The 10,305-nt window shown below is 34.4% G+C and overlaps 1 protein-coding gene across 1 annotated transcript; it reads left to right on the forward strand.

Annotated features, from left to right (window-relative positions):
- LOC18787359 (zinc finger protein 6) lies at positions 4,982 to 5,992 on the forward strand. The gene has a single exon (XM_007219718.1). The coding sequence runs from the start codon at positions 4,982 to 4,984 to the stop codon at positions 5,990 to 5,992; it is 1,011 nt and encodes a 336-aa protein (XP_007219780.1).

A 10,305-nucleotide genomic window follows, 5' to 3' on the forward strand; every position in this document is an offset into this window, starting at 1 on the left:
CACAGAGATTAATGCATACACAGTGAAAACTAGTTGTTACTTGAGTAACGTAGCATCAAAAACAGATATTATTTCCTAAATTGTATTAAAATATTCATTATTGTAAACCTGGAATTAATATGTATGTACATCAGCTTCATTTTGCCATCCAAACTCTGAAGTACAAGTGTATGACGGGAGCATTCTTTGAGGATAAACTTTCTTATTTAGGGTTAGAATTTTTTTAAATTAAGTCTATTAAATCCTTATTTTTTTTTTTAATTTTTATTTTTATAGAATAAGCGACAATTTTATTAAAAATCCATGTTTTCTTAAAGAAAGTAGTCGATTATCGGTTGTTAGAAAATGGAAGAATACGTTATAGAATTAATCTAAAGTTTTTTTCTTCTAAAAGTTTTTTTCTTCTAAACTCTAGCATGGAACGTAAATCATATTACCATAGTACCATAGTACCATAGTACCATGGGTGTAAAAAGAGTTTTGATTTGTGGTGGCAATCAATGCATCGAGTTTTAAAGGAGCTTATGCTAGATTTTTAAGGGATTGAGACCAAATAAGAGGGGCTAACATGGGCGTGAGAGTGGGCGGGGGGTGGGGGCCGGCGGCGGCAGGGATAGGGCTCCATGAGCCAGATGATGACGAAAATGTTGTAGGTGATGCCATGAAACAAGTGGGGATGGTATCGTCGGCCTGGAAGAGGTTGACGGAACGACCATCGTTGTGGGTGAACATTGCCGTTTTGGAGTCGAGGGAGGGGTAGGCGGTGGTGAGAGAGATGAGGTGATTGTGGATGTGCCATTTGGCATCCTAGGTGTAAGGGAGGGAAGAAGGGCATCACTGCGAGAGGACTGAGCTCAGGAACTGCTGAATCGGTTGTGGGTTCGCTGGGGTTTGACCAGCCAGCAAAACCATCACTATTCAGGTCGGGAAAATGGAGAGAGAGAGAGAGAGAGAGAGAGAGTATTGATTGTTGAATTGAAATTAGGGGATTGGTTGTTCGTTATGTTTGCTTCGAGGAGAAGGGCGTGTGAGCGTGCCGATGTGAGTTGACCAAGCGATTCTGACCTTTTTTTAAATAAAAAAAATTTAAATACAAATGACATTATACTTTAATTTAATCTAAATTATCGGAGGGGGTTCGAATTTTGATGCAAAGTGACATGATTTTTACTTTTTGAGAAGCAATTTTTTGAGTGTCCATGGTTAACACGGTTGAAGTAGACTCTCAAAGTGACAGTATTTATACTAAATTCTCAAGGATCAATGGGATAGATTTATACTTGTTTCAACAAGTTGATGTCTAAAGAATATATGTACACATACAAGTCAGCAAGTTGCAAAACAAAGCATGCCTTACAGGTTACCAGGTTGGTCATAATTTTTCATTTTCAATTTAGCTCGGAAGCTTAGCAAAATCCTGCAAGTTTTGGTGGCGGCATTCTTAGGCATCTGTTTCCATAGTAGCACATTAGCCAACAAGAAGTGTGGGGAAGGTATATTCAATTCCACAAAAAAAAAAAACAAGCAAAAAAGCGAAAACCAGTTTTGTAATTCATGTCCAGCACTGTCAAAGCATTTTCCAAACTCCATTGGTATACGATTTTACTACACCTACTACAAATGGTTTAGCCTCGACTTTTTCATCCTGCATGACAACAGAAGCAGTCAGATCATTTCGAAGTATATTGCTGACCCCTGCACATTTTTGAGTTATTAAAAGCAATATTAGATACATATCCTAATACCTTAACATGGAGAGACACCATAATTGATAATAAATGGAAACAGTAGAAGTTACATGCGAGGAAGATAAGAAAAGTAGAGAGATTCAAGGATAGAAAAGAAGTAAAGAGGGAGGATCAGCGAAATTGGAGTAGCCTCTCACCAGTTTTATGTATATGAAAATGCTATGCCAAAAGGAATGGGGCCTTTACAAAGATAAGTTGGGAGCCCCACATAGTCTGGGGTTTGATTACTCAAGACACCTAGTATCTATCTTGCTATTTGCTAGACTTTCCTGCCTCCCAATGATTGTAGGGTTTGTCTCGCGGCCCCAGACAAACTAGCAATCATAACCAAACATAACCCAATAAAAGGTAGAATGGAGAGAAGAACATGGTAGATGTGCTCTAATGCCAACTTAAAATGTGCTTGGTTGCTCTCATGCCAATCTAGAAGTTAGATTAGATGAAGATAAGTAAATTTGAAAGAATGGAGAGAAAAAGAAGAAAAGAGAGTGAGGCTCGGTCAAATTAGGGTTGCCTCTCTTCAAAAATAAAATAGCATACTCCTATATATATATATTCTACAAGGCTGAAACAGAAAAAGAGAGGCAAAACAAAGACTGTTCCCAGTAATAATAACAAAATGAGAGAGAAAAACTAATAATGAAATTCATGATAAGAAGTTTTAGTAAAGAAAAAGTGGCCAAAATTTTCTTAATGCTTACCTTCAACATAGCAGGACTCATAAGAAACTTGGCTCCTGCTATCATTTCCCTTTTGGCATCCTCAACATTCAGTACAGTTCCTACCTGCAGGGCACATAGCACATTCAGAATAACTAATTTTTAACGGATTCAATTTATGAGGACCTGTACTTCACCCTTCTTGTAATATGGAATTAGAATGTTGAATGCCAATCAAAAACACCTGTATATAAAATTTATTTCAGGTTGGTCACTTAGAGAAATTTGAAAGAGAAGCTATTACGGGTTTTCTAGCAATCCAAGATTTCCTAGGTTGAACATTTATTCTACAAGGTATTTCATATAGCATCCAAGGAATCGACAGTGTATGGCTCTTCTTTCACATTGAACCAATATTTATGTTAAAAATTGCAGACACAGCATATCTGGAAATATTACTTATAAGCTTTAATGCATTCTGTGTCAAACAACATGACTTAGAGCCCACAAGAAAATGAAAAAAAATGTCAAGATATTGAGGAGGAAAAAGATGATTACCCCTAGGACTCTTGTAGGATGGTCATGTACTAGCTGCTGTAGAACCTGTGCAGGAAGGGGAAAAAAAGAGCATAAGATCTCAATCTAAGTGATCATTTTTAATAGGAAACAGGAAAGTTCAAAAGTTTCAACAACCTCAAACACACAATCTCCAGCTACACATGAAGAAATATAAAAATATTAGAAACACATCACTGGTGATCCAAAATGAAAGTAAACTACTGCACTGTAGATCTCCTAAAAAATGCAAACATGCACCAAAAATTTCTTGTACAAGGATATTGCGCTTCCTTGGCAGTTAGTCACTTTTTTTGGGGTAAAATGTGGTACTTATTGTCAGCTTAGCAAGAGAAATAGAGGAAAAGGAAAAGCAATTGAAAATAAATGGGGGTTATCTCCTTAGAATGAGAAAGACAACCATTATATATCAACCAATATATTGATGCTTGCAAAAATAGGAAAATGCAGCAGATATTTCCTGCCACCATATGAAGTTGTAACCCAACTTCCAAAATTCAAGGCACCTTAGGCTTGGCAAGAATTTAAATACCATGAGAGACATCTGAACATCTGATTCAAATACTTGGCGATATGCCATGGTGGGCTAGTAATATATTTCAGAAATTCCAAACTGATGCAATTGATTCGATTATTACACAAATATGATCAAATTATAAAAATCTAACTGAGAGTAAAACATCAAGTCAGTTTACTATGAATATTAATTGTTGTTTAAAAGCTTTAGGTTTTTCCTTTCATATTTAACAACAGAGATTGTAAGGAAATAAGTTTTCTATTTCCTGTACGAAATTTAAGGGAAAAAAAGAGTTATGAATGGAGAGCTCACAACTAAAATGCCACCAGGAAGTGCAGCACATGCAGCTTCAATTGCCATCTCTGCACTACACAAAAGGGAAACAGACAGTAAGCCCAAAAACCTGGGGCAAATCATCTGCTTAAATTTACAACCAAAAAAAAAAAAACTTTCTAATATTGTTATAAAATTCAATCTTAATAACTCTATCACCCTGTTTAACTTTTGACAAATGAAGATGAGCACTACTATCCTTATAGATCAATAAGAAATATTATTCAAACGAAATGCAGTACAACCAGCCAGGGTCACAATACATCAAGAAGCAGATTTCCCTGCACAAGAAGCATGACAGAAACTCAAAAACAAGTCAATTTCAAGCTAAAAAGGAGCTGAGCACCCTACACGATATAAATTACAAAGAAACTCTCCTATTTGTTTCTTGGCCATTTCCATACAAAATTCTCTGCTCAAGTATATTGATGACATTTAGGAATACAGACCTGCATCCCAAATTGAATAGACATGATCCAGCATGCACGAGACAGATGCTTTGTTTTTCCAAGAAGTAAATCTCAGACAGAAGAGCGAAATCTTTATAGGGCAATCTTCAAAAAATTAAAAGCACCTTAAGATATTCCTGGAAAAAGTGTTTTTATTGCAGAAAAATTAAAATCTGATCTTCGCAAGTGGTTGTATTTCCCGAAAAGGGTATTTCACTCTAGCCTTTATTTGACTTCGGACCAATCACTGATGCAAAGCAGTCCGCCCAAAGGAATAATAATTGACTTTCTAACTAGTTTCAAATTGTACAGAGATAATACAGCTTTCCTGGCTTGAATTATGGGATATTATATTATTCCAATAATGAGGAGAACCAAAATGGATATTTCACAAAATATTATTTTAAAAAATCTTTAATAAACATTTCAAACACACACGGATACTCTAACAGAACATGGTTCATAAATGTAGAGAAGGAGGATCCCTAAACAAGGGAATTTCTGAACTTGAATGAAATTCTTTTGTCAACTGAACAGCAAAATATTTTCTTGAGCAAAACATAATTCATATTACAATAACAAAATGAGATTTCTTTCCAAACATGAACGATAAGGCATTAATTCAAGCCCTTAATCTTAATAAAAAGGAGTTGATGTCCCCAAATCTTTTTCATCAAACTCAAAATTTCTATGCTCAGGATGGCTGAAGAACCCAGAGTAGAACATCTAAGCCCTACTTCTGAGGCTTCTAACATCTCAGCCACCTCGGATGATCTGCCACCAACAAAAAAAGATGGCCTAGAAAATCTTGACCGAAAAATGAAAGAGAAAATTGTCATCGATGATTCTGATGACGATGATACTCAACAACCACCGCCACCACCAGTCATCAGCTCATCGTCGTCGCCATCACCAAGTTCTCGGCTCCGACTTGATCTGAAGCTTTGCAACAACGAATCTGCTCATGGGTTAGGGTCGTCGTCGTCGAGGCTTGAACTCAGCCTGTTCAACCCTTCGAACCTGGGTTCTTCCAATCCGGGCTCATCAAACCCGGTCTCAGAGTACTCTCAACCCAACGAGACCACAGACGAGAACCCACGTGGCAGTGATGACAAAAGATCCCAACCTAGGGTTTTCACATGCAACTTTTGCAAGAGGGAGTTCTCTACTTCTCAAGCATTGGGAGGGCATCAAAACGCTCACAAACAAGAGCGCGCCTTGGCCAAAAGGCGGCAAGGAGGACTTGAAAATATGGGAGGTGTCTTGGGACATTCACCATTTCCTTATTACAACCCATATTCCAGTCTCTCATCACCCTCTCTCTATGGATCTTTCAATAGATCTCTTGGGGTTAGGATGGATTCCATGATTCACAAGCCTTCTTATCCATGGTCCTCAACCCTCGGCTTCGGGCGGTTCGGCCCTAGCTCTGAGGCATGGTCATCTAGGGCAGGTAGCCTCTTGAACTTCCAATCCACTATTGATAGGCTCAACCTAGACGGCCTTCATGCTAATGCTCCCAATGGAATATCAGGGCTTCCAGGAACTAGTAGCGCTTCAAGGTTTGATAAGGAAATCGGTGTTGTTGGCAACTTTGGTGGTTCGAGTTCGAATTCTGAAATCAACAGGCCAATCCTTGGTGATCTCCCCCGAGAGCCTCCAACATCCGATACTGATGCTGCTGGCCTAGATCTGTCTCTTAAGCTTTAGATTTATTGTTGTTTTTCATCCACAGATCCTTTGTATTGTTATGAAAATGTTGAATAAAAATAGTCAATGTGTTTGTACATGTATTTGATTGGGTTTTAATGTTTTTTTTTGTTTTTCAAATTAATTCATCAATTCAGGAAGATGCAGGCATATGATGCAATGCAAAGCAGTCCACACTGTTTTAATTAGCAGAACTGAATGTAAATTCGATGATGGGAATATGGAAAAGTCATCAGTAAAGCGAATGACAAATTAACTTATGAAAAGTTTTCTTGTCCATTAGCATGTTAAACACGTCCTACATAACAATGACAAAAAGAAAAGGAGATAAAACTGTCCCTTTGTTTTGTTGTCCTATCCTGAAAGAATCCCATCAGAGAACGAGTTAATCGTGTACAAATAGGCATAGTGAAACACAAAGGCTAATGCTATACAAAAACTTTCACAATAGAACCCGGGCAAGGGGTTAAACCAAAAAACAAATCATAAAAGAAGTAAGAATCCAGGAGTAATAATGACTATATCTGATATTCTATATATAAATCTGGTGCAAAAATGAGTTTTCATATCATACTTATTGAACTACACATTTTTATTATAATCAATGTTTTAAAAGGCGAGGCGTTTTTAGTCCGCTATGATAGACGTAAACCTTTCGAATATTAATTTATTTTAATAAAAAAATTTATAAATAATAATACAGATAAATTATACTACTAATTCTTATTGAGCCAGAATATTCAAATAGAAGTACTAAATATCATTCAAGCATAATAATCAATCTTAGAAGTAGGGCTTAGACATTCTACTCTAGGTTCTTCAGCCATCCCGAGCATAGAAATTTTGAGTTTGATGAAAAGATTTGGGGACATCAACTCCTTATTTTTTCAAGAGTTTGAATTAATGCCTTATCGTTCATGTTTGGAAAGAAAATCTCATTTTGTTATTGTAATATGCACTGTAATCCCCATATTGAAAGAGATCTTAATTTCGATTCCTCTCCTTCCTATTAATCAAAAAACTAAAAATAAAAAACCAAATATATATGATTAAGCCTTGACAAGATGATTTTTCATTAGCATAATTAAGACATAGAATTTGAATTTAATTATTAATTTATCCTTTTCATTAAAACTAACATGTTGAAGAGTTTTTAAAGTCCACTCTTTTTCCCTTCTTCCTAGTTTGGCTTAGCACCAAATGGAAAGCACAAATCCTGCCATTTATTACAAAGAATATTACGGTAGATATTACAAGGACTTTGAATTGGTTTGCAAATATCAACCAAATATCAAACACTTGCAGATATGATTTTTACAACACAGAGATTAATGCATACACAGTGAAAACTAGTTTTTACTTGAGTAATGTAATATCAAAAACAGATATTATTTCCTAAACTGAATTAAAATCACTACTACATTTTACACTTTGCGCGACGAAGAGAATTTCGTCGCGCAAAATACATTGTAGTCGCACAAATTTTAACGCGACAGAAACTTCGTCGCGCAGAATCCGTCGCTCAAAGATCGTGAAGAAAGACTTTGCAGGACCAAGTTTTTTCATTGGTCGCGCAAAGTGACTTTGCGCGACGAAAAAATATTGGTCGTGCAAAGTAACTTTGCGCGACGAAAAAATATTGGTCGCACAAAACTTTGCGCGACGAAACACATTGGTCGAGCAAAGGTTTGCGCGACGAAAAATATTTGTCGCGCAAAGTCTCAAAAAAATTTATAAAAAATAAAAAATTCCCGCCTACATTTTTAGAGTTTTGCGCGATGAATACTAACGTCGCGCAAATATTTGCGCGACTAAATATTTTTTGTGTTTTAAATTTTTTTAATTAAAATAAACTAATTTAATAGTTTGCTCTACAAAATATTTTGTCGCGCAAGGTTTTTGACTTTTTGTTTTATTATTTCTTTAATATTAATTTATTTATATTAGTTTATTCAAATTTTTACTTTTTAAATTTAATTTAATTGTATGATTTTTTTAAAATCACTTTAATTTAAGTTGATATTAATTTTTTCGAATTTTTACTTTTTAAATTTAATTTAATTGTAAAATTTTTCTTAATTACTTTAATTTAAATTGACATATTCAAAATAAAATTACATATGAAAAATAGTGATCAAATTATCCAATAAATATATATATAATATTCAAAATATACACATAAATTAACAAAGTACAATAATAAAATCCTAATACAAGAGTATTGTGGTGGTAGTGGAGGATGATATGTTTTGATAGCTTCCTAATCCTCAACTTTAGCCATCAAAGTCTTGATGATTACCTACAAGAAAAACAAATATGGTCAATAACAACAACAACAACAAAAAAAAGAATGCATAATCTCCCCTAAAATTGTTATACCACAAATCCAACCCAAACTCCAATCTCTCCCCTTTACTCAACCCCAAACCCCACACAAACTCAAAACTAACTCCAAAAACACATATTAATGAAAAAAATTTAAAATTTGGAGAGAATATACCTTTTGGCAAGATTGAGAGTGAGTGAGAATGAGAGGGAGAAGTGAGTGTGAGAGAATTAGATAAGATAGTGATAGAGAGATGAGAGAGTGAGAGATAGTGAAAAGATAGATGAGAGAGTGAGTGAGAGTGAGAGATAGTGAAGAGAGATATGAGAGATTAAGTGAGAGGAGTGAGTGTGAGAGAAAAGGTGGAATTTGGGGAGAGGGAAAGAGAGAGGAGAGGTAAGAGTAGAGAAAGACATTGAGAAAATAGTGGAGGAGTTAGTCGCGCAAAGTCTAAAGTTTTTTTTTTAAATTTTAAAAACCCGTGTCCCATTTTTGTTACTCGCACAAATTTTTTGAGTTTTGCACGACGAACTGTTGGTCGCGCAAACTTTTGAGAGACGAAAAATTGGTTCGTAGCACAATATTTATAAAAATAATTATTTTGAATAAGAAAAAATAAAAAAAAATTATTTTATGATTTAAAATATAATTAAGGTGAAAGCTACTTAATAAATGTATATACTATTCAATTTCTTAAGTGTTATACGTACAAAATAAATAAATTTAAAACTACTTAATAAATATATATATACACACACCATTCAACAATCCAACCGTAAGACTTGTTTGTATATACTTCAAGATCGTATACCCCAAAAATCGCAAAAAACAAATATTCAGAGATCTAGTAACGGGACAAAATTTTTTGATAGTTATAAATGAAAAATCACGATTTAACGGTTATTTTGATTCCGATTTTGATGATTTTTTTACAGGTACACTCCTTGACCCTATATGAATACAATGACTGAATTTGATCTTCAATTTAAAACATTTGAACTAGTGGATACCACAAATCTTATGTTATATTTAACGAAAGTATAAATAAACTCTTAATTGTTAGTGAATATATTGTTTTGATGGCATATGCATTCTACGAAACTAGTTTCAACGATCCAACCGTCAAACTTGTTTTTTTATACTTCGAGATCATATACGCCAAAAATTGGAAAAAATAAACATTCAGAGATCAAGTAATGGACAAAACTTTTCGACGGTTATAAATAAAAAATCATGATTTAACGGTTATTTTAACTCTGACTTTGATGATTTTTTACAGCTACACTCCTTGACCCTATATGAATACAATGACTGAATTTGATCTTCAATTTAAAATATTTACACTAGTGGATACCACAAAATCTTATGTTATATTTAACGAAAGTATAAATAAACTCTTAATTGTTAGTGAATATATTGTTTTGATGGCATACATATTCTACGAAACTAGTTTCAACGATCCAACCGTTAAACTTGTTTGTTTATACTTCGAGATCATATACGCCAAAAATCGGAAAAAATAAACATTCAGAGATCAAGTAAAGGGACAAAACTTTTCAACGGTTATAAATAAAAAATCATGATTTAACAGTTATTTTAACTCCGATTTTGATGATTTTTTACAGCTACACTCCTTGACCCTATATGAATACAATGACTGAATTTGATCTTCAATTTAAAATATTTACACTAGTGGATACCACAAAATCTTATGTTATATTTAACGAAAATATAAATAAACTCTTAATTGTTAGTGAATATATATTGTTTTGATGGCATACACATTCTACGAAACTAGTTTTGACGATCCAACCGTCAAACTTGTTTGTTTATACTTCGAGATCACGTATGCCAAAAATCGGAAAAAATAAGCATTCATAGATCAAGTAACGGGACAAAACTTTTCGACGGTTATAAATGAAAAATCATGATTTAACGGTTATTTTAACTCCGATTTTGATGATTTTTTACAGCTACACTCCTTGAC

The sequence above is a fragment of the Prunus persica genome, chromosome G2, assembly GCF_000346465.2.
Source record: "Prunus persica cultivar Lovell chromosome G2, Prunus_persica_NCBIv2, whole genome shotgun sequence".
NCBI classification, from domain to species: domain Eukaryota; kingdom Viridiplantae; phylum Streptophyta; class Magnoliopsida; order Rosales; family Rosaceae; genus Prunus; species Prunus persica.